The 25,210-nt window shown below is 49.5% G+C and overlaps 1 protein-coding gene across 1 annotated transcript in view; it reads right to left on the bottom strand.

Annotated features, from left to right (window-relative positions):
* Positions 1-2,792: 2,792 nt before the first annotated feature.
* Positions 2,793-25,210, bottom strand: part of KCNK10 (potassium two pore domain channel subfamily K member 10) — a 142,564-nt gene continuing 120,146 nt past the window's right edge. The window contains exons 5-7 of the mRNA XM_065941041.1: positions 9,835-10,021; positions 5,813-5,955; positions 2,793-3,753 (exon numbers count right to left, since the gene is read on the bottom strand). Coding sequence (XP_065797113.1) covers positions 3,133-3,753; positions 5,813-5,955; positions 9,835-10,021 — 951 coding nt within the window. The 3' untranslated portion in view covers positions 2,793-3,132. The remainder of the gene's footprint in view (positions 3,754-5,812; positions 5,956-9,834; positions 10,022-25,210) is intronic.

A 25,210-nucleotide genomic window follows, 5' to 3' on the forward strand; every position in this document is an offset into this window, starting at 1 on the left:
GTAGAGTGTGCAGCATACAGTTTTGAACTGTTTTATTCCAGCTGTATGCCGAGTTCCTGCAAGACAAGCAAGTAAAGTGCAAAAGGGTGCTTTCAGAGGGCATTTTTAACAATACAGAAAGGGCGCCACGAGGCGCATCCCCCAAACCAAAACCAAAATAATGTACAATGATCATCTGTAAGGACAACATGTTAGGCCATGTTCACACAGAGACCTCATCCCATCTTGGCCGTAAAGAGTTTCTCCCTACCTCTGAATGCTATGTCCAGGGAACTAGACAGACACACATGCATGCGCGCACACGCACACACAGACACACACTCACAAAGTGCACAGCATGGACACTGCAGCAAAGTCAAAAGCAGACTGGTCAAATAGACTTTGACCACCAGCTCTGCCGCCTTCTTGCCGTGTGCTCTTAGGTAAGTTACTCACTTGGCTTCCCTGAGCCTCTGTGTCATCTCCAATGGGTGTGCAAACACTTCCCACAGAGCGTTGCCGGGGCAGTTCAGTGAGCTCACGCCCCTAAAGTGCCTCATCTAGTGTCTGGCCCATGGGACGCACTGGATAAATGACAGGGAAGCCTCTTGGGCAGCTCTGCCTGTAGAGTCTAGAATTTTAACCCACTATTAAAAAGAAGGTACCAAGTAACAGAGGGTAGAAACCCAAATGAGTGAAATCCCTGGACAGTTTAATCAGGAAGCTTTCAACGTGTCAAAATAAGAAAATCCCAGTTCCCTGCGCTGTGCTGTGCTTTAGTCGGACTCTGCGACCCCAGGGACTGTAGCTCACCAGGCTCCTCTGTCCATGGGATTCTCTGGGCAAGAATACTGGGGTGGGTTGCCAGGCCCTCCTCCAGGGGATCTTCCCAACCCAGGTCTCCCACAGTGCAAGCAGCTTCTTTACTGTTCCAGCCACCAGGGAAGCCCAGTTACCTGCCCATTCCTTAGCACACATCTTGTCAGGCTGGAATGACTCCCGCAGTGAGAACCAAGGCCCACCCCCGCATACACATCGCTGCCCAAGCGTCTGTTTATTACTCTGTGGACACAGGGCGTCACCAGTGAGCCTCAGCCCTGCGGCAGCATTGACCAAACACACCTCGGACAGGGCAGGGTGGGGGGCGGCGCTAATCAGACCTGATGCTTATTCGACTCCTTCCCCAAAAGCTATGCCACAGCTTTCATCAGAGCTACAGTTGGGGGTGGCGAGGGCACACGGGGGCTCATGTGCCCTAGACAGAGAAGAGCTGTGCATTTGGGGGAAACAGCAGCAAGAGGTCTGCCATGGCAGAGGCAGTCAAGGGTGCGGTGCTATCATTTTTCCCTGGAAGTCAGAAAAGCATTAGATGGTTTCTGGGAGTCTCTGTTAGTCCTGTGACCTTTTGACAAATCCACACTGCGTGTTAGCTATGTGATATCTCCAGACAGTGGTACTGAGAGTCCAAGAGCCCATAAGCAGCAACTTCCGGGTGTTGCCAGGTCCAAACACTGAAATGTGTGGCACAAATAGCTAGGTTTGAACCAGGATAACAGCCAGCCAACTCTGAAAAAGGCTGAGGCACATGTGGGGTGTTTGGTGTAGTACGTACTTGTCCCTTGCTGCTAAAAATCCATTCAGAGTCTTCCTCCCCAAATCTATAACCCATCAGACCCCCACTTTCCTTCGCCGGGTGTTCTAACCTCATGAAAAAAAATCATAATTATCACCACATGTTGGTTACTGTTTGCCTAGAAACAATCAATCACAGTAGCATTGTAATTTTAGTGGCTAGCATGTACAAGTGAAGAAATGAGCAAGGAAAAGGAGCGATGCTTTCAGAATAAAGGAACACCCAAACATAAAAGCAAAGTCTTTTAAATACTTCTTTTAAGTATTATTTTTTTAAAAAATGGCAGTAATGGCACTTAAGCTGCAAGCAATGAAAACTATTCAATCTTCTCGTACAAGGGTTGGTTTGAGGGATTCCTTTTCCTTTTGTTTGCAAATAGCAGGATAGGACCTGGTGTCACTGTCTACCCTAAGACACCCAAAGGGACGAGAAGCCCTGAGAAGGAACGATGCCATGGTCCTCCTTGGTATGTCTCAGACATGCAGGATGTCTATGTTCACAAACATTTAGGATCAGCGAGACAGGACAATAAGCCACTGGCATCATGCAAGGCAATAGTTTTGGTATTTTTCCCCCTTTTATCAAAACCAATTGTAACAGAAGTTCCACTAGAAAAGTGAACATGAACATTTCAAAACCAGTTTATTGTCACCATTGCACCCTTTTGGTGCCTGTTTAGCGCACCGTGCACTGAGGAAAAGGCATGGTTTTTGCCCGTCACCATGCAGCGGCTGAGGCTGAGTGTTCACCAATGCTTGCGAGTCCGACTGGACTACCTGTGAGAAAGACAAAATTCAGCAGGCTTCTGTCATTGGTTAAAGTGATATCCACAGTGTGATGTGAACTGTTTTTTGTTTTTTCTCTTATAATGAGGAAAGCAATTGCACCTTTTGATACATGTGCTCTCATCTGCTTCCAACAAATTCTAGGTGCTCTCGGGTCCCAGGGACATTCATCTGGAGCTTAGAAAAGACTAGGGATGCACTGAACGGTTTTGTCTCAAAATCGGAGCTCAGAGCAACATTCCAACATGTCCACTCCGACCCCAAGGGACAAGGACCAGTCCACCTCCCAGTCCAGTCCCCTTGTGCGTGCGTGCACACATTACTGACTGCGGGTTCAGGAAACGACTTCCTTTAAAAGACACACCTGTTGCTTTCAGACGGCTGGTCTACGGAATAGCTGCCCTTTCGCGCCCTCCGGAGCGCAGCGGCGCTGCCCGGGGCCACCGCATCCATCGCCAGCACGTGCCCTGGACCTCAGCGGCCGTGACCTCCCGCGCCCGCGAAGGCGCCCTGGGTGTCCTGCGGCTGTGATCAAAAGCCAGGTTCTTGTTCTTATGACCCCCTTTTGGCAGAGCGAGCTTTCTCGGTCGTTTATGGCACAGTGAAATATCTTCTTTGATGCTATGTAATTTCGAACTAACGAGAAGTCTTGTTTTAAGGCACGTGTCTCAGGGTGAATATATTTAAAAACAAACAACAGACAAGGCTGGGTCACGTCCAGTGCGTCCTTCGCGCTTAGTTCCTGGCCTCCAGCAGCGCGCTGCTGTCGCGCTCCGCGTCTTTGGCGTCGGCAGGGCCCGCGCCGTCCCCCGCGCCGGCCGGCAGCTGGGCGCAGTCGGTGAGCACGGCGGTGCTGGAGTGGTCCGAGTTGCACCCCTTCTCCGTGTCCTCCTCCTTCTTCTCCTCGTCCAGAGAGTAGTGGCGGAGGGTCCTGTAGATCCTGTGCACGTCCTCGGGCAGGGCCTTCCGAAGGTCCCGGTTCTTCCTCTTGGTGAGCCTGGAGGCAGAGCCCAGCTTGTTTACGATGTTGTCCTCGGAGGCGCCCTGCCCGCGCTTCTGCAGCGGCTCCGACGCCTGCAGCCGCAGGTTGTTGGGCCGGTGGTCGATGCTCTCCTGCGACGAGGCCTTGCAGCGGCCTGCGTCGAGCGCGGCGAACACGGAGCGCTTTTCGGGCGAGAGCATGTCGAGCGAGTGCGCGCGCTGGTCCAGGCCCAGGCGCCGACGCTCCATGCTGCGGATGGTGGCGGCGCGCTGCAGCTTGTCGTGGATCTCCACGCTCAGCCGCCGCCGCGTCTCCCGGAACTCGGCCGTCACGTTGGCCTTCCATTCGGCCGCGTGCGCTTTGATCTCGCCCACCTGGCGGAGAGACGGGCAACCACCGGGAGCTGAGACGCAGCCCCCGCCGCCACCCCCCGCGGCCCCACTCCCGCATCGCCCCCAGCCCTCACGCCCCGGGCACCCGCCTCCACCCGCCCTCCCACCGCCCCCGTCCCCCACTGCCCCCCACCCCCGCGCCCAGCACCCGCCTCCGCCCGCTCCCAACCCCCATCGCGCCCACCACCACCCCCCGCGGCCCCACTCCCGCACCGCCCCCAGCCCTCACGCCCCGGGCACCCGCCTCCACCCGCCCTCCCACTGCCCCCGACCCCCGCGCCCAGCACCCGCCCCCGCCCGCTCCCAACCCCCATCGCCCCCACCACCACCCCCAGCCCCCGCCCCCGCAGCCCTCGGGGGTCCCCGTGGAAGGAGGCCCGGAGGCGGTGGCCGCGCGTCCGCCCCGCCGAGGCGAGGAGAGGCCACTTCCACCCTCCCCTTCCCGCTGCCCGGACGCGCGTCTCGGGAGGAAAGGCTCGGGACTAAGGTGGCTCCGGGAGGCGCACGGGCTGGGCAAGCCGCCGGCCGCCGCCAGAGACCTGGACTGGGGAAGGAAGGCGAGGCGGGCGGGCCTGACTCCCCGTCTGCTGGGCGCCCCCTGCCGTGGTCCGGCCTCGTTCCTGCCTGCCTCGGGGCGGTGGTGTCTAGGCCCCACGGGCACACGCAGGCATCAGCGGGTCCTCTGCCCTGCCCTGTCCCTCCAAGGCCTCCGGCTGGGTTAGCGTGCCCCACCCGTCCCCACTAGCCTGGAAATGGCCCGGCTCTAAACGGGAGAGTCCTGCGTCACCCCACATCTAGGCGGTGCCGTCCATGGCCTTGTGCTACCCGGCTCGCTCCGGTTTGAGAAGACGGCCCCTCGCCCCCAGCGCAGGGTGCCTGATAACCAAGTTTCCCTGCTCGGGGGCAGCAAGGGGGCGTCTTCTGCCAAAGCCCACGGATCTGCTTTCTCAGAGTGAAGTCTTGCGTGAGGATCAAGACCAGCTCCCTGGGCTTTGTTCCAGCGGGACTGTTAGTACAAGGCTCACGCTTTCCTGTAGGGAGCAGTCACTCGGGTTTTTGCCTTGAGAAACGTCAATGTTTATGTTGTTGCGTTCTCTTCTGTTATGGCTCATTTTCAGCAGGTCAGTTAGCTCTCTGGGCAATCAGACTGGAGAGTGCATTGACACCACTTCTGCAAGCCAGGAAAATTAAACCACTGCCCCCGGGGAATGGTGTGGGAGACGGTGCCATCTAAGGAGGCTCCCCCAGGACCCCCGCATGGAATGACTGCACCCTGGGCAGGGAACTGTCGCCCTTAAAAAGCTGTCCCTCTGTTTCTTTGGGTTTTATCTCCTTTCCTTTCTTTACTGCTTTTCTTCTCTCTACCCTTTCTCTTTCTTATCTCTTTTTCTCTCTTTCCAGAACCACATGGGCATTTTTTTTTAATCGCAGGATCCACCTTTGCTCCTTAGGCATCCCTTTTCTTGCCTGTGTGTAGGCTTCCGTGCACATTTATTTGAGAAGGGAAAGGATGTTGAGTGTGTGCCCCTGGCCGCAGAGATATATTTGTTTCTACAGGTCTGACAACCCGGAGGGGACATGAGTGAAAGGGACCCCGAAACTTCACCCCCCACAGCCAGCCACAGTTCAGTAACTTCTGTCTCACATGTAATTGAGGAAGAAGCATGTAGTTACCGACTGGGGACAATTGTACACCCCCCCACCTGCAGTCTACCTATGCTGACTATGTCTGGGTATTTTTTTTCCCGTTTCATTTCCCTTTTTTTTTTTTTAAATAAGTTGCCGTTTACTAGTTTTTCCAGGAGCCGTGGGCTGGTAAGTGAGTCACCAGATTTTCCTCACCTGCTAAAAGAGGACCCAGAAATAACTGCTATCCCATTTAATGTGGCATTTAAAACCATTCAAGGATTCAAAACGAGGATGTCTGGGAGGCCTCCACTTAGTAGGAGATGGTATAGCCCACAGAACAGAGACAGGTAATTCTTGACACGAGATTGTTCCTGACCTCAGGAACATTCAGAGAATATGGAAGGAATCCTACCTCTTCCTTTGTCTTTTTGGATAGAACACGTAGCCAGTCTCCGATCATGCTGAGGACAGCTGCAAAGTAGGCTAGGCCAACGAGGATCCAAAACCACACCAGGGGCTTGTACCACTCCCGGTAATTGATGCCAGCGTTTCCCCCTGCAAACAAGCAAGCGTTACTCTAACCAGGATCTGGCAAACGGTCATCGCAGAGCAAACACATCCCAGTCCGTGTAGCAGAGATGCGGCTGCATCACCATCCAACACTCAGCCGCTCAGCCTGCTGAATACATGATGTGACAGGGTGGGAGGGCAAGGAAAAGTGATGTCTCCTCCCCAAAGGACTCTGACCTGTGGCTTCACTTGAGTATTGACCAATAATCTCAATACATCACGTGCTGTGATTAGTCACTCAATCTGGTTCAACTCTTTGCAACCCCATGGACTGTAGCCCACAAGGCTCCTCTGTCCATGCGATTCTCCAGGCAAGAATACTGGAGTGGGTAGCCTATCCCTTCCCCAGAGGATCTTCCCAACCCAGGAATCGAACTGGGGTCTCTTGCATTGCAGGCAGATTCTTTACCAGCTGAGCCACAGGGAAAGCCCTTAATACATAACACGTAATAACAAAAAATATGTCAGTGACCAGCCTGATCCATCCAGTTTAAACCTGAGCTTGACGATGAATGACTTGAATTAGAGGACAACAGAGCAGGCCCAGTTTCAAGTTTTGTGGGGTTTTTTTTAATTTTCTTATTGGGGTACAGTTGATTTTGTCAAGTTTTTCTTAAACTGCCTTAAATTTAATAATAATAAAATACCATTAAATAATCTCAAATGGTTTGGAACTGTTGGCGCCATTTCCTCCTTAAGCACACATGCATTTACCAAGAGACGAGTAGGTGTGTGGCAGTAAAATTAGGGATACTTAATGGCATCCCTGAGACTTAGACCCAGGCAGTAGTGATTTAAGGCTGACCAAAGGATGGTGTTTACATAATGCTGATCCATAGGGTCAATTAGACCAAGTCGATTAGAATCACTGCGCTAGAATAAAAAGGGACCTTCAAGGCCAGCTAGTCTAATCCCTTTATTTTACAAATAGGGATTATAGTAAAAAATCCATCAAACCAAATTGACTAGTTGCCTGACTGCATTGACTGGCTGTTCCATTGAAAAGACCAGTCGATTATTCCAAGTAAATAGCCTATTTATTCTAGACCTTCTATAGACTTGCCCAAGGTAGCCAAGCAACAGAGATTCTAAACCCAGCCGCCTCTCCTAAAGATGTGGAGACGCTTCATGAAATACCTGTCCGTGAGATGTCGTTTTCCAGTGAAGCCGGCTCGTGGCCATTTCTAAGAAAATCGACATTAGCCATGGATTGGAAATTACCCAGTGGTGGATGGTCGCTGGACTTTCCCGCTGGGTTGTGGTTGTAACCTCAGGTAGCACCTCTGAATCTGCACTGAGTTCTTACGGAATCTCTAATACCTCCCAAAGGCGGCTGGGCAGGCTCTGTGGCTTGTGGTTCTTCTCTGTTTGCAGCGGAGTCCACAAGGTCTCCATAGCCACCGCCACTTCTGAAAATTAGAATTCCAGGCTTTGCTGGAAGGCTCTGTGGCAAGCCCCGCTCGGCCTGGTTTCACCGCCTTGCTTTTCCCTTTCAGGCCGCTCTCCCCTTCTCCCTAGCTTTCCCTAGGATACTGTTGGAGTTTCTGCAACATGAAGTGAGTTTTGAGGTTCATTTCATCTCTGTGCTAGGCAGGAGAACTCTGCCACTTTTTCCTTGGAGCTCTCTGAAAGTAAATATTTACCTTAACCAATCACCATCGTCCACAAAAGATTGTCACTAGGGCGCGCTAGCAAACAAGGGATGAAACACCCTTCTGCCTGTTCCTCTGTCAGCTGCTGGCCTGGAATTCAGGTGCTGTCAGCCAGGGTTGCTAGACTGTCCTAAAGTGAGGCAGCTACAAAATAAACCAGCATTAATCCTGCATGGTGATTGACGTCCTGATTCTGTTTCCAAGCTGATGCCTTGTCAAATCACAGCAACCCTCAGCTCTTGTTAACCTATCTTTTTAAACGATGGACAGCCTTCCCTTTGGCTCTCAGAGTATTGCCAAAAAGGCTCTGACGCCCTTCCAGGGTTCCAAGCCAGCAGTGCTTCAGATTGGTCTCTGTGAGCTATGGAAACGGCAGCTGGGAAGGGCCTGGTCCAATCGCAGTCAGCGCCGTGAATTATAACAGACCCGAGTCTGCAGAGACTATGGGCAAAGGAAATATGGTTCTGTAATCAGCGGTAGCTAAGGGAATCAAAACAGTGCCATGCAGCTCAATATCCTGTAACAAGGTGAATGGGAAAAGAGTGGGAAAAGAACAGATACGTATACGTGTGTGACTGAATCGCTTTGCTTTACACCAGACACTAACACAACATTGTAAATCAACTATATTCCAATAGAAATTTTTAAAAAGAAAGGTACTCTGTGGGAGACATATTTACATGTACAACCACTGTTGTCAAAACCCATGGGAAAGCATGTCCATTTTCTCTGACTCGATTACAACCAAAATAGACTTTAAAACTTTCTAACAGTTCTTTGTATTTATCTGTACACTTGGTCATTAGATTCATTAAAATCTTCCATCGCTAAAGATCACTAAAAAACAAAAGAACAAAGCCGTGCTATGTCCGTGACCGTGGAGGTCGCGGCCTTTCCAGGGAAGAAGACATCAGGCTAAGTGCCGGTGTGTGCTAAGCGCTCACAGCCCATGGTGGCTCATAAGGATAAATAATAAACTTAAATCATAAGCAGTTTTTTTAATCTCCTCTTCCCCAGGCTGTGCTATTGTGACCCAGATTAACAGATTGAGCGGAGCAACCGGTTAGAGAGCAGGGTTTGCCCCACGTGTCCTCCAGACGGGCCAGAGTCAGCACAGAGGACTCTGAGGAGCGGCAGAGTGCAGACGGCGCTTTGGGGAACTGAAAGATGTTGGTGAAATAGCTCCAGACTGCAGCTGGGGTTGGAACCTCACTGCGTTGCCCCGCAGAGCAGCTACGGACGATGCTAAGGAATGAACCGGACAGCCGCCCTCGGCACCGTCCCGTCCTTCAAATTACGGTGGAGACAGCCAACCTTCAACATCCTTTCCAGAATTTACCCTTTTAAGAGATTCCAGAAGAGGGGATCCCTGGCCTCTTTAAGTTACGACAGAGTTACTGGGTCAGAGTGTTCACTTCTGGGGGTAGAAACAGCAGTTGTCTGACCACCTAGAACTAATCCATCCGGGAAGAAAAAGGTGGCCTCCTCCTCCTATCTCTACCTTCCCACCACCCTGGGGGAGTGATACACGTAAAAAGTCAGGTTTCATTTCAGTTTTTAAGCTCCCTGTCCCTAGAAGAATTTGATGGTGATTTCTTTTGCTTCCTTAAGCGCGGTTCATTGGCATTTATTTTTACAGTGAAGGCTGTTGTGTCTATATAGATTCATACAGGATCCATTATAATATTAAATTCCCTTGGAGCGGTTTTCTACTCCAGGTAGTCACCTGGGTCCTTAGTCCTGCATCCGGACATGCCTGGAGCAACTTTTCCAGGGATGGTGACTCTGCCCTCAGCATCAGGAAGCTCCATCTGCAGGTTCCTGCAGACCAAACTCGATGCTCATCTCTCCAGAGCTTCATATTTGCCACTTGCTAATATAGCCTTTATCAGTTGATGCAAGGAGCCTTAATATAATTCAGAAGCCCGAAATCCAATGAGAAATTCATTTCCCTCATAATTCATATGATGGTGAAGATAGCCTGCCTCCTGAGTGGAGGAGCGGAGATACTGGCTCCCTCCCGAGGCAGCAGCCGGCTGCTATTCCCCTCACGGGGGACCGCAGGTTTGGAACAAGCGTGTGCCCGGCACTGGTGATGCTGAGCCTTTTCCATGTGTTTCTCCATCTTTCCTGGTGGTTCGGAAGAGCACTGACCACAGTCAGTATTTTCCCCACCAGGGTCCCAGTAACTGGGCTATTCCAGGGTGCTTACCTGCCACAAAATCACCGAAGCCCACCGTGGTGAGGGTGACCACCACAAAGTAAATGGACTCCAGGGCTGTCCACCCCTCAATGTATTTGAAGATGACGGCGGGGATTGTCACAAACACAACACAGCCGGCCAAGATGAACAGGATGGTCGAGATGACCCGGATCTTGGTCTGACTCACTTGCTTTTTCTAAAGAAGAGCAAAGGAGAAAGAAAGACAGGGAAGTCAGCTCCATCACCCTGGATTCGGAAGACAAGAGGCAGAGAGAGAAAAAAGTGTCAGCCCTGGATTCGGAAGACAAGAGGTAGAGAGAGAGAAAAATGTCAGTGGCTTTGGACCTTTCTCTGTTCGTGAGCAGCTTGGGGAGCATCTGATGAAAGCTGTGGACCCTCTCCTAGAAAAATGCACGGACCGAAGTTTTCAGCTGGTCTCGGCGGTCCTTGGGCAAGAGACCCCTTGAGCGTCTTTTGCGTGGTTCCCTGACTCCAGCCCAAATGCTGACTTCCTAACTCCTCACTGGGGTGAACGAGACTGCTTCCCAAGAAAGGCCATTTTTGCCGCCGTTTCTCACGTGGCTTCACCGACCCTCCGTTAGGAGGCACAGGTTTGGGGTTCCTTCTACAGCGGTGGTGACGGATTTGCACCTGGCTTCCCCTGAGTCAAAGGGCACATGCTGGAAAAAAATGGCTCCAGAGACAGACCAGAAGGTTAGGATGAAAAGAAAAACCCTCGTTTGTGACAGAACTCCAGCCGTCTGCCTGTGTGCCCCTTCACCTTCCTGTCCCCCCGCCGAGGCGGTACATTTATATCACATTTTTCTTTTAAATCACATGTGTTTGAGTCAGCGCTGTGCTGGTCATGTTTGCTGACTGTCTAACCATCAAGGGACAGGGCAGGAGTCCACGTTGAATATGGCAGGCTCAGTGTCTAAAATACATAATAGAAGCTCCACCTCGAGTCAGCTTCTGAAGGATTCAGTAGTTAAGAGGTGAAGATGCACCTAGACTGGGAATGACCCTGATATCAGGGCAAAAGAATCCTGCCTATGGGGTGCCAGGGGTAGACTGGAGGCGCTGGGGTCCCCTTGAATGACACTCGGGACAACGTTGGCATCACCTGCGAACTGAACAGTCTGTTAAGGTCCTCTCAAAGCTCCCCGTTTGCCACTGGAGACTGTCATCGGGGGACCCTAGCACCATGACTCGACCAAAAACCCCATGTCTCATAAATGTCTGTTAAACACCAGGGTGGTCGGACCTTTGTACACTGCCTAGATTGAATCCCTGCAAAAGTACACATTCAGGGAATCGATATGGAAATCTCTACCATGGGATCTTTTAGTATTTTCTAGTCATCACCTTCCAGTGATTTAGAGGGCAGAGCAGGTCCAGAGTACAGAGCACATTTGGCATTCAGACACCGCATTTCATGGATGCAAAAGGAGCGTGCGTAAGGAGCTGCTAATCAGGTAGAGCTGAGAGGAGAACACAGGCGTGATTAGCTCACAGCCCAGCGTGCAGGGATGGAAACCGCTTTTCCAGTTACTCAACAGTTCACCAGTTCAGAGTCACCAGAGTGCTCCTCTAAGGAAGGAAACCAGACTAACCCGTGAAGAACAGGCCACCCTGTTTCCCTTCCAGGAAGGAAGGCTGAGGATGAAACCTCATCACGGGGGATCCTGTCACCGTCCTGAATTCCTAACCTTTCCTCAAGACAGGGACACCCCAGCCTGGTTTTCCAGGCCACAAGAGATTCTCCTACAAGCGACCATGCAGCTCAAGCAGGAAATGGCTGTGCTCTCCGAGACAGCAAGGTTGGTATGACCCTCCTTCTCATCCTCCCACTCCATTCTTCCTTCCTGACTTACGGAGACAAACCTCAGAACCACCTCTTCCCTGGGAAACGCCAAGGGACACGCAGCTGGGTCAGGGTGGTGGGGAGGCTGCCGTCCTCTGCAGCCGAGCCTCACAAGCACCAGTCCCACTCTCCAAGGGCCCTGAGTCCCGGGTGTGTTCAATATGGTGGAACTGTGGGCAGGCGAGTGACAAAGAAGAGCTATAGTGGCGAATATTTATCTGCACAAATCTCTATCCGCACTGAGATCAGTACAAGTGAAATGAAAGTGTTAGTCGCTCAGTCGTGTCCGACTCTTTGTGACCACGTGGACGGTAGCCCACCAGGCTCCTCTGTCCATGGGATTCTCCAGGCAAGAATACTGGAGTGGGTTGCCATGCCCTCCTCCAGGGGATCTTCTTGACTCAGGGATCAAATGTGGGTCCCCCCTATTGTAGGCAGATTCTTTACCATCTGAGTTGCCAGGGAAGCTGTTCCCTAAATATTCATAGGAAAAGCTAAAGAAATACAACGCTTCATAGAAAGGAGTCAAGTTCTCTGACTTCTAAGAGAGTACTCAGGATATAAAGTGGGAACAGGAAAAAATAAATTGATCCACGCTGTAATATAGTTCCCATCTCCTTAGAAAAGCCATCAGAAAAAAATTAAATTTATTGATTTTTTGCATATTAAAATACACATTTTTTCCCACAAATGAAAGTACTGTGACAAGACAAATTACCTGAGAACCACAAAGAATGTTTTACCCATTTCATGCACTTAACGTATTGGATCTTATAGAACTTGGAGGGGGTAGTTAAGACCCCTCTGAGAATCCAGGAACTTCGTTGTTATTATTAGCCTACTTTTGTTTGTAAACACAGACAAAAGCCAAAGCCCAAAAGGAGATTTTTATCATAGATCATTAAGTTAATCTAATTGCTGGCAAGGGGAACATCATTTTCCCCCTCAATAAATCATCCTCTTCAAATGCATAATGAAATTAAAGTGAATTAAATGTTTGCGAGACACTTGTTAAGTCAGAAATTAGGATGTGAACGCAAGTGCAATCCAAATGAGGCTGAGGCTGGCAGAGGAGAGTGGCAAGTCCGTGGGAAGCTGGAGCCGTTCCCAGGCTCCAGGAGGTGGGCAGAAGGGAAGATGGCTCCGGACAGCATTTGTTTGGTAGCAGAGGGACGTGTGCAACAGACGCTAGAGCGTGGCGTCTTAATGGCGTTATCCGTCGAAGAGCTTATCTGCAAGTTAGCATTTCACCACTGCTCACTGCCTAAGCCAAGCAGCGTGTCCCTGGACCACTTCCTCCAGACACCCTAGGGTGATGCTCAGCAAATCCCTGGAGGATTAATCATCAGGGTATTTTAGGGACTTACAAAATCAACCGTGTGTGTGTGTGTGTGTGTGTGTGTGTGTGTGTGTGTGTAGGCGTATGAAATTGTGTGTACCTGTACTTCCCTATAAAAGGAGGAGGTATGGGTGTAAGGTTTTGATCGTATCTGTTATTCTGGAGACCCACATTTATGCTGTCCTCTAGACACTTAAAAAAACAGTTGCCTTAACTGAACATTTTCAACCGTAGCTTCCACAATGGAACCACCAATGCGTCATCCAGTGATCTCTGTGTTTCTCCTCCCCGCTAGCTCCACACCCATTCACCACTGCTGTAAAATGGTGCTTAAGAACTTGGAGTCTCGAGGCAGCCCGCCTAAGACACATTCCATCCCCACTGCCAAGTGACTGAGTGACCTTGGGCAAGTTTCTCAACTTCTCTGTGCATCAGTTTCTTCCTCTAAAAAATGGAGATAAGAGAGTCCGCCTCACAGGAGTGCTTGGAAGATTAAATAAGCGTGTGAAAGCTCAGCTCAGTGCCCACTAAATGCTTGATGACTGTTACCAATCATTTCTAATGGAAAAGTTCAAGTCTTTGCTTAGATATGGGCAGTCCCAAACTGAATGCTGCCCTCTGTATGGAGGAATGTTCCCTCCCATCTGGTTTTAAGATAAGCTCTGTATAGCTTCAGGTGGTCACTGCTGGGTTTCCCTTCCTAGATACATTGTCTAGTATGATGACCCCCTTTTTCAATAAGAAAAAAGTCCTCATTTTCTCTTGGTTCTTCTGTGCTGACCCAGGATTGAGCCCTCAGACAGTCTCAGCTCACAATCTTGGAAGCTTTTCTGTTTGCCTTTCAGTTAGTTCCCCCCATGCCCCACCCTTTTGCATCATCCTTCTGAAACTGACAAGAATCGCAGATAATGTTTGGGATGTCAGGAGCCAGCAGCAGAGTCCCTCAAAGGGACCACCCTCGTGTTCCTTGCCCCTCCCACCTCCCCGCCACTTAGAGAGTCAAGCTGTGTTTCCACGGCAGGGTTGCCAGGCAAAAATCCCCAGTAAGCAGAGCAGTTACCATAAAGCTTGGTGAGAGCCCAGACCTGACTGAATTAATGTGTTCTTAGGCTAACAAAACTGTTATTTGGGAAGAGATGTTTGGTACAATATTTGGGCAGAAGTGATAGAATACTTGCATGTATCTGTCCAGATCTTGTTTTCTCACTTTGTGGGTTGATTAGATGCTGTGGCCTTTCTTTCTCCATATGCAAACGACATTACGCACAACTATTTCCTGCATCCGGCTGGCTGGCGCTAAGTGTAGGAATTTTTGAGGAACTCAAACCCCACCTCCTGGAGAGTTCTTTTAGTTGTCAAAATTATGTGCAATTATTCTGAAGAGCAAAATAAGCTTCTTACACAGGAGGCCGGGAAGCCAGTTCTAAGAGCGCTCCTTCGAGAGAGGATGTACATACTAGGAATTCTGACAGCGTTTACCTGTTTCAGACCCCAGAGGGCGAAGCCACACACCCAGTTCCCATTAAGCACGATAGCCTACCATGCTTGTTGATTTCCACAATCTTATTTTGGAGAACAAGTACATTTCCATTCGTCTGTGGGCTATTTCTTATTTTATTTTTTTACCCCCCTGCTCTAACATCTACTCTTCTTTTTGCTTTTATGTGATTTCTTACAATTCTGAGATTAGTGATCCAGATTGTTGTCTGAGAAACTTTATTTGCTGTGATTTTTAGCCAGGGACGTTGGAGATTTCATTGAATAATAAAGATACTGCAATAAAAATCCTAGGACGGGAGCTAGACATGCAGAGCTCTAGTTTATGGTTCAGTTTTGTTTTGTTGAAATGCAAACACATCACCATGGTAATACGCTTGAGCTGAAAATGATTTCTCAAAATGGAAAGATAATAGGACCTGCCTCACAAAAGAGCCGACTTTATTTTCTGATATTATTATGTTTTCCACAAAGACTCCTTTTCTAAAAGTCCAGTTCTAACTAATGGTTTCAACATCACAACAAATAACCATGTAGTACCAGCAATTGTATAAACTATGAGGAGAGCTTTTAAACAGCATTTGCCTATAATCTCCATGGCAGAGATACTATAAACACACATTAGTGAGAATCGTGCAGTAAAATCTCCATGGAGCCGCCTGAAAATGTCCCATGCAAAAGCAGGAGAGTATCTACACCAAAAAAAAAAAAAAAAGTGGATACAGATTACACAAATGGATAGTATCTAACCTCTCCCCCCCAAAAATTATATCTAGCATCTGCCTCTGAGCCACACTGCAGCATCCAACAGATTTTTGGTCACTTCAGCACTTTGCTGGTATCACCAGGCAAAGTTTTAGAAAAGGCTTTTGGTATGTGCAATTAAATTGCAATTAAAACAGTGGATTTTATCACTGTTTTTATCACTGCGTCCCAGGTGCACCTGGGATGGAGACAAAATCCAGAAATAATAAAAAAAAATTCTCAGCAGCTCCACTCCAGGATCACTTTAATTAAAACCTTTGAAAGTTTTCTTTTCAAAAATTCTGTGACTTTTTACATTTGAAGAAAATACTCTATTGGAACACAAGATTTTGCACTCAAAACTCAACCAGGTAATTCATTCAGCACATATTTATTAAGAACCTTTTACGTATCAAAGGTTGTTCTAATTGCAAGGGATATAGCAGTTAAAAAGAGAGCGAGAAAGAAGTTTCCTTCCCCAAGCACACAAAGCCTAGTTTGCTGGGGCGGGCCGGGAACATCTGAGTCTTTGGCTGAAGGCTTCATGGCGCTGTCCATGGTCTCACCATTGAAGGCAAAGTTTTTACCTAACGACATCCCAGTGATTAGAAACATCACCTGGTAGAGAAGAAAGGAATATTCTTGTAGCTATTATAAGTGAAATACGAATAATTATGGATGATTTGCATTGTTGTACGACACAACGTTGTAAAAATTTAAATAAAAAAGAAACAACAACAAAAGACTTATTTAAAAGAACTATATCTGCAATGACTTCAAGCCAGATTCATTTGAAGCCACTAAGCTGTAGGTCAAACTCCAGCATACTTACTCTAGCATAGCACGTCGTCCCCTTCTCGGCAGGAGGAGAAGGGGACAACAGAGGACGAGATGGTTGGGCGGCATCACCAACTCGATGGACATGAGTTTGAGCAAACTCCGGGAGATGGTGAAGGACAGAGAAGACTGGCCTGCTGCAGACTGTGGAGCAGCAAAGAGTCAGACGCGACTGAGCGACTGAACAACTGAACAACGACAACAACAGGGACTTTGATACCAAATCAAAAGCAAGACTTTGTACAAGTTGTGATTTTTGTCTTAAGTTCAAGGAAAATCAGTAAGGTTCATCTAAGTTTGGGCAAGAAAATCACAGATATGCCTCAGGCTGACTGTTGCTTGCAAATGATTCAGTGTCTGTAAAACCTTACACACTGTCTAAATAATAAATCCTAGAATTAAGAAAGAAAACTGTACCTATAATAGAAGATCTATGGATCTTTGTTAGCTAAGCCCTCAGAAGCTATGTCCTAGAAATACGTGATCACACCAATGCAAATGGAACCCTGGCTGTAGAGCGGTCCTTCTCATTAGTTGAGGTGTGAAACGCAGGCCCATGGAAAGGAGAGGACAACAGGGACACTTCCTGATGAGCCGCATCAACAGCGTAACTCCCGGCAATCCCGACAGATGCCACACCCCGATGCTCACCTAGCCACCTTCTAAATTTGCTTTACCCAGGCTTCAGCAGCAAAACAATGTTCCCACCCCAAATTGCCCTCTCCACCGTCACATGCACAAGCGTACAATGATAATACTGTAGTAGCAATGCTACAGACAGCTGAAAGGGAGATTTGCTCTTCTCTTGCTGCCAAGGGTTCAAGGTCACAGTCCATTGGCCAAGCAGTCCATAACAGTCAAGACAGAAGAGCCCCCGAATAGAATAAAGCTTCCTTCCCATCCCTGATGCTTTCGCCCTTGTTCACCAGGCTCCACGTGCTGTAACACACGTGACCCCTCTCTAGCCTCTCACTCTGACGCAGGAGCTGAGAACTCAGTGTCTTCCCCTCTTCTTCCTTTTGGGAAACAGCTGTCCTCAAGGCACACCCACTTGTGATCTCCTGTCTAATTCTCAGATGGTATGGAGAAGCCCATTTTTCCTCAGACGTAAGCCAAATTCTCCAGTATTGAGGGGACGTAGCAACACTGGGTTTCAATCTGTCATCTGGTTTGTCTTATTCCTCAGTTGATTCATACCTTGGGTGGAAAAAAGGGGATGCCATTTACTTGATTCTTTCAAAGATCCCTATCATCTCCACTCTCCCCGCTCCAGTCCTCCTGGTACAAAGTGTTTGTTTGGTTTAAGTTTGGTGATAGCTCAATAATTATGCCACTATGAGGCAGAGAGAGCGGTCAGACCATGCAGTATGCGGCAAATTCTTTTCAATGGAAGGTGAATTCCCTATTTTAGATTGTGGCCCCTCAGCAGGAAGGAACACATGTAAAAAAAGGACAAGAAAGAGATTACTGTGAGCCTCTTGCTGAGAAAGCTTTCCTAAAAGGGGATAAGGATTTGGGAAAGGCCAGTCCCGGCTGGAGCTGCCCAGGGACTGGGGTGGGGGCAGGTCTGGACATGGGGGAGCTGGGATCAGTGGCCGGAAGGCAGCCGCCTGGCACGGGTCAGTCCAATGGTCCTGGGCCCCACTGTGGCCCATGAAGGAGCTCTTCAGTCTTTCTGTCTTTCCTGGCATCTCCCAGCCATGTCACTGTTGCCTGGAACCAACATCCAAGAGCATCTAAAGGGGATGGGAGAGAAGAAAGCCTTCAAATGCCCCCACCTTGGGTGTGTGTAGCCCAGGGAGAAGGCATTCGTGGGCTTCCTGGAATGACTGTCTACATGTCCAGGGATCAAGACAAGAGACAAACAAGCATGTGTCCCCTGTGGCCCCATTTATCTTACCTGTTGGAAGATTTGAAGAAAGCCCCCAAGATCAACCAGATTCAGATTAACACCTAAAAAAGCACCTGGGTATTACTGCGTCAATAATGTAAAAATCCCTGGGTTTTATCGGGGAAGTAGTGAGCAACTCCCTTCTCAATAGTTACTCTTTCTTCCCTTCTTTCTTTCTTTTTAGACAATTTTTAATGAAATCTCATAGGAATGCCCACCCATATGAATCTACAAAAATAATGAAACAAGCATTAAGAAATCATATAGAGGAAAGATGTGTGACCTAGAAAGGAGGCACTGAGAAGCAAGAAAAATTAAACAAGTCTTTGAGGAGGATGAGCATAGTTGAGAAAATGACTTGGGGTTTTAGAAAGCAAGACAGAATAATGGTTTTAGGGGTCTAGAATCTTCTTGAAGGTATAAGAAGGCTTTCAGCTGGGTTTGTACCTCTCTGTTTGATAGACAGAAAGAAAACAAAGAGAGGAAAGAGATATGCTTGATCTTTCTACTTAGACTGGGAACAGAGAAGTTTAAGAATGGAACACAGCTTCACAGAAAGTCACCCAGAAACAAATCTTAAACTGGGAAGCCCTGCACTGAGCGAATTTGACAGAAGCATCCAGAGTTGAGAATTCTTCTTTAGCAGAATATTTCTCAAGCTGTGAATGAGGTCGAATCCTGTAACTTTTCTATTCTTTCATTCAATAAATATCTGTCAGGCACTAGTCTTCCATGTTATAGAGATAAATCCATGGGTGAGCAAAACAGAATGGCCACCAGCCTCACAGACCTAGTGGAGCCAAGACAAACATTAAACAATCACACAAGCAAATAGATCATCACAGCTTGGGAGAAGTGAACAGCACTCACCAAACAAGAGAGGATAGAGACCAGGTGATGCTATATGCCTATCCCGTTCTCCCATCTATATAGCCCAAGATCACCCAAGAGGGAAGTATGAGGGGAGGGGATAAGTCAGGGAGCTTGGGATCGACGTGCACTCACTGCTTTATTTGAAATGGAGAACCAGCAAGGACCTACTGTAAGCACAGGAAACTCTGCTCAGTGTTATATGGCAGCCTGGATGGGAGGGGAGATTGGCGGAGAATCGTTACAGGTATATGTACAGCCGAGTCTCTTTGCTGCCTACCTGAAACTATCACATTGTTAATCAGCTATACTTCTATATAAAATGAAAAGTTTAAAAAAAGATCCGCCCAAGAGAAAAAAATATTGTATATTAACACATATATGTGGGATCTAGAATAATGGTTTAGATGAACCTATTTCCAGGGCAGGAATAGAGATACAGACATACAGAACAAATCTGTAGATAAGGGGGGTGTGGTGAATTGGGAGATTGGGATTGATGCATAACTATGTATAAAGATAGATAACTAACTACTGTATATAGCCCAGGAAACCCTAGTCAGTGATCTGTGGTGACCTAAATGAGAAGGAAATCCAAAAAAGAGGGGAGATAAATATATATATATATATATGTATGGCTGATTCACTTGGCTATAAGCAGAGGCTAACACGACATTGTAAAGCAACTATGGTTGGTGATTTAGTCGCTCAGTCATGTCCAACTCTTGCGAACCCATGGACTAGAGCCCGCCAGGCTCCTCTGTCCATGGGATTCTCCAGGCAAGAATACTGGAGTAGGTTTCCATTTCCTTCTATACTCTGATAAAAATTAAAGAAAAAGATAACACCCCTGGTAGTAATGAGGCTTCCCTCGTGACTTAGTCAGTAAAGAATCTGCCTGCAATGCAGGAGACCCGGGTTTGATCCTGGGTCAGGAAGTTCCCCTGGAAAAGGAAATGGCAACCCACTCCAGTATTCTTGCCTGGAGAATTCCATGGACAGAGGAGCCTGGCGAGCTCCAAGGGAAGGAGTCCATGGGGTTGCAAAGAATCAGACACGACTGAGCAACTAAAACCACCATGGTAGTAAAGGGGGTGACTGCAGATGAGTCAAGGCAGCAGGCTGGTGCTGGAGAGAAGCAACCCTGAAGGAGGCCAAGAAGGTGCCAATGAACTCAGACTCTGCATGCTTTGGGTGGTTCCCGCTCCTGAGGAAGTTTTCACTGATGACCTCACGGCGATCATCCAAAGCGGGTATCCTGGCTCCCAGATAGATTTGTCCTCTGTGTATCAAAATTTACACAAATGCCTCAAGGACCTGCCAAGTGTGCATGCATTGTGGGCAAATAAATTCATAATTCATCTCTATTTATGCATCTACCATTCTTCCACAATTATTAAAAAGTAGCATTGTTCTTTAATTTGGTTAGAATGGATTCCATTAGACTGTGGATTCGATTAGACACGATCAGACAGAATCCTATTTGTATTACTAAGTGAACACACACACAGTAAATGTCCCTGTTGTTAGTTAATTGGCATAGCTTTTCCTTTTAAGAGAATTAAGTTATATACAAACACTTTAATGGAGCTTAATGTAATGACAAAAGCGTATTAATTCCTTCATCTTTCATGAAACGACGAGGCTGTTTAGCTTTGCAAATGAGAGCAGGCATGAACATCACATCGTCCATAAGAAAAAGTACTATGCGGTGGTCAGGGAGGGGCTGTGTCTCTGCAGATGGCAATTCCTTGAGAAAAACATTCTCCTTCACATACAGTTTCAGATGACTTCAGTCCTGCCAAGTGTTGAACAGAGACATGCCTGCTCTTATGTGAATAATTTTCCAGAGAGGACCAGAAACGAAGACCCCCAAAGACAACGTTAAAAAAATACATCCAGGCCTTCTGATGTTCTCCTTATGTTGAAAAAAAGACTAGAAAATGGAACTGGACCCACCCTGGGGACACTCAGCTGGGAGTGCGCTGTTCAAGACCATCGTGACGCTCTTGAAGGCCAACTAGCCACCCTACTATCACGCCGTGATGGAATCAGATCCTAGGACATGACCACGTTTGAGGAGACCAGTCATTCCTTTTTGTCTGCCCATCATCTGAGCCCCCTTCTTTGGTCTGGTGAAAGACAGAGCCCTCTTCCCAGCACAGAAGCTGAAGAATGCCAGCGACTCACTTCCCGGGTCTCCCTACTGCAAGGACAGACGCACACAGCCCGGCTCGTCCAACCAGAGAGACGAGAGCCCGGCCCTGAGCCAGGCACCAGTGGGCAGGTGTGGCAGGGAGGACCCTGAAGTGTCCATCTGAAGGTCGTTTCCTGTGTCTCCGTGCCCTTTTCTCCCTCTGGAACCCCAAAGGCCATTCTTAAACGAGGGCCGAAGATGCTCAGAGGCGTGTAACCACTTCCTCGTCTCCCAGAGCCTGGATAAGACTTGGCTAGGGATGGACCCAGAGCGGGGGTAGAATGCCCACTCAGCCTGGAGAGGAAGGAAGCGGGGAGGGACTGAGTCTTCCTAGGTTCCGCCAGGCAGAACCCCCAGAGTGCAGGGCCAGAGGCAGGGAGGCAGGGGTCCGATCCAGAGCTCTGCCCGGGGCAGGACCACCTGCTTCACCAGCAAAGACCGAGGGCCCGAGACACGGAGTGGGGTGCAGACGAGGAGCCAGAACCCTGCCACAGATCAAGGTGGAGCTGAATCGGACCGGACGGCGCTTCCATGCGGGCGAGCCGCAGGAGGGCAGGGCAGGCAGCAGTCAGCCCACCACTGCTGTTACAGAAGGAGGCTTGGACCGTGCGGACTCCGCTCTGGGACTGGTGGCCCCAACGGTGGAATTATATCCCGTTTCCACGGAAGGTCACAAAGGCAGTTGTGGCGGCGTCGGGGGCCTAGAAGCAGGGGGCAGCGGGGCTTGGTGCTGTCTGCCCGGCAGACACAGTCGTGGCTTCTTTCAGGTCTAGTTCTACGGCGTGACTCGGTCATGGTGGCTCTTGCCTGGGCACCTCCCAAGTCTAGGTCTCCATCCATCTCGGGAATTCAGTAGCTACACAACAGCTTTAAATTTGCTTTTATTTTTATTTTTTGTTTAAAGTAGCCATTGTCAGTGTCTCTTGATTCAGCTAAACTGCCACTCCTGGAGGTGAGGGTAAGCTGGCTTCAGCTACTTGGAGGCGGGTCAGGGACGTGGCCTGGAATGGGTTCCCCGCTGGAATCCTGGACTCTTAAGATCAGGCAGAACTATAATCAGACGTGATTTACCTGCTTTGGGTAATATCCCTCTGACATTCCTAAATCTTTCAAAAAATGTCTTGTCAAAAATTCCAGCCAGTTTCAACTGTGGTGAAGAAGGGGCTCTGTCCACTCCTGGGACGGATGGCTACAGGCAGCATGGTGCCAGCCTCCAGCCCGTGGGGCAGGAGCAAGTGCCAGCCGAGGCAGAGGGGTCTGCCCCTGCAGGACGGGCCAGCAGCATTGCGAGAGATGCAGGGAAAGACTGGTGATCCGGAGGAGTCCCCGGGGAGGACGCAGGCTGCGGCCAGACAGACACGGGCACCTATGGGCTGAGTCGCTTCAGTCGTGAGCCTATCGACTGAAGCCCGCCAGGCTCCTTTGTCCACGGGATTCTCCAGGGAAGAAGACTGGAGAAGGGTTGCCATGCCCTCCTCCAGGGGATCTTCCCAACTCAGGGATCGGACCTACGTGTCTTACCTCTGCCTGCATTGGCAGGCAGGTTCTTTACCACCTGGGAAGCCCCGACAGCGGCACACAAGAGTGAAAATCCCTGCAAGTACCAGAAGAAAAGAGAGCTGGGGAGGGGCCTGCTGGGGCACCAGGCATTGAGGCGACACAGAAATGCAAAGAGAAAAGACTCGGAAGTACCATCATCCACATGTTCTGATGATCTCTTTGGCCAACAGATTTTCACGTGATTTTTCCCCCTCCTTAGCACCCTTCGTGTTTCCAAAGTCTCTCCAGTGACCGTCTAGCCCTGTTGCAGTCCTTGCAGTGAAAGGAGCGGAGGAGAGGTGGGGAGAACGAGAGGGGCAGCGAGCGGAGGAGCAACGGGAAAGCGAGGAAGGAGGACCGTGCTACCAAGGACGATGCTCTAATCGCTCCCGGAGAAACAGCGCGAACCCCTGCAAACCGTGCGGGGTCCTCCTCGCTTTGGGGAGGCGGCTGAGGAGCACGCCTTTGCAGGAACCCCAGAGGGCACGGACAGCAGCTTCTGCCCAGGAGAAAGTAGGAGGGATGGGCCGATCTGAGGCGGCCTTCAGAATCCCGGGACGGCTGGCGGAGGCGGCGGCGGCATCGGGAAGGACGCGCCTTGCTCCAGATCAGTAACCGCATCCCACCGGCACCCCTCCTCGCCCCGGGATGCGGCGACCCCTGAGCAGAGCTGCTGGGGAGCCCCGCTCCTGGCACGCACACCCCGCCCCCCGAGTGGGGTCTACCGCTGCGCTTCTTTCTGTATCTTACCCTCCGAGGGGCTGACCGTGCATCGGTGCCCAAACCCTGCACCTCCCCACGCTCCTGCGTCTTTTCCAAGGCTGTTCCATCCGCTACGATGTTCTTCCCCTTCTCACGCCGGGCAGAACTCCCGTTCACCCCTCGGAGCGCCACCCCGATATGACCCTGTAGACCCCCTCCGCCGGCTCCGTCACAGAGCCCGCCTTCCTGCACCCGGGTGCCGTGCGCGCTCCCGTCCCCCCGAACCGCCGTCTTCCTGCACCGGGTCCCCCAACCCTGCATCCTGCGGGCCCCGCACGGGTGCTCTCCTACGCTCGCCCCCCATTAGTGTCACGGGCCGAAGGATTATCTCACATTTACCGTGAATAACCCGCGAGGAAAATTCATGAGCTGAGAACAAAACTCCCATCTAGGTAAACACACACACACAAATACACACACACACAGCCTTTTTGCATAGGTTCAATACAGGCTGAGTTTCCTAAGACTATGACTCCAACGTAAACGGCAAGAAGGCAGAGTTTTGACAAGTTGGAACCTCGCCACCAGCTGCTCTCTATCTTGGAAAACCACAACCCCGGCAAGAAAGTCCCCGTGGCAGCTTCCTCCCGGATGACACCCCCGGCCAGGCCTCTGCATCCGACAGGTATTAATAGATGCAGGGTCTAACCACTTCAGTGTATCTCCCAGGGGTTCACCACCAAGCACCTACTGCAAAAACAGGATTCCGTTATTATAAGCTACCTCGCTTTTACTCCTTCATCTCGCAGTTAGAAAGCGGCGTGTAGGTTAACTTGTGCTACCCATGAAACTCGTCTGCATGTAGTAAAGGAACAGCAATAGACCATTGTTCTAAAAGGGGGTGTTGGGCAATTTACGGTGAAGTAAAGGCAGTAAGAATATCTAGCACTCTGAAGAAGGAGCGGTCTGATTCAGGATTGGGTTTAGGGAACTGTGTAGGAGGCGTCCCAGGGGGCTCAGTGGTAGAGACTCCACCTGCCAAGGCAGGATACTCAGGAGACGAGGGGTTCAATCCCTGGGTTTGGGAAGATCCCTAGAGCAGGAAATGGCGACCCACTCAGTATTCTTGCCTGGAAAATTCCTTGGACACAAGAGCCTGGCGGGCTACAGTCCACAGGGTCGGAAAGAGCTGGACACCACTGAGCCACTGAGCACAGGCAGAAATCCGGAGATGAAAGAGAGCTGTGCTTCGGGCCAAACACACAGGCCTTTTGAATTTCCCCTGTGGAAGCAGAGATTTCTCCCCAAACACCATCATCAAGGATCTCACTCTAAGAAAGAATGTTAATTGCGAAAAGCTTTTTAAAAAAAAATTTTTTTATGAATTTTTGAAGCATAGTTGACCTACCATACTTACATTAGTTCCCAGTGCACAATACAGTGATTCGATATTTCTGTATATTACAAAGGGATCACTGCGCCACATCTAGTCACCATCTGTCACCACATAGAAACATCCCAGTATTATTGACTGTATCCCCCCTTCTGTACATTTCAACTCCATGACTCTTCGTTTGGAACCAGAATTTCGTACCTTAATCTCCCACACCTTTTCTACTCATTGTTTAAAACAATTTGACCAAGATGAACTTTTCTCAAAGTCTGGTTGGTGAGTTCTTTTTCTGTTGCTGTTTCCCTAATCATGGGAGAGAATCTGGATTCAAGATATTTCTCAAAATATTATTAAAGCTAAAGACGTGATCACTTTTTAAAACCCTAGAAAAGAGACAGAAAGCAGCGTGCCCGTTTTTCAGGCAGAGAGCGGTCTCCTCTAGCCCTCCAGCTACCCCCCGGAGAGGCTCCTAGAAGCAGGTGTCACATGTTTACCCGGCCATCTGGACTGGT

This window comes from Muntiacus reevesi, chromosome 7, assembly GCF_963930625.1.
Source record: "Muntiacus reevesi chromosome 7, mMunRee1.1, whole genome shotgun sequence".
In the NCBI taxonomy this organism is placed as follows: domain Eukaryota; kingdom Metazoa; phylum Chordata; class Mammalia; order Artiodactyla; family Cervidae; genus Muntiacus; species Muntiacus reevesi.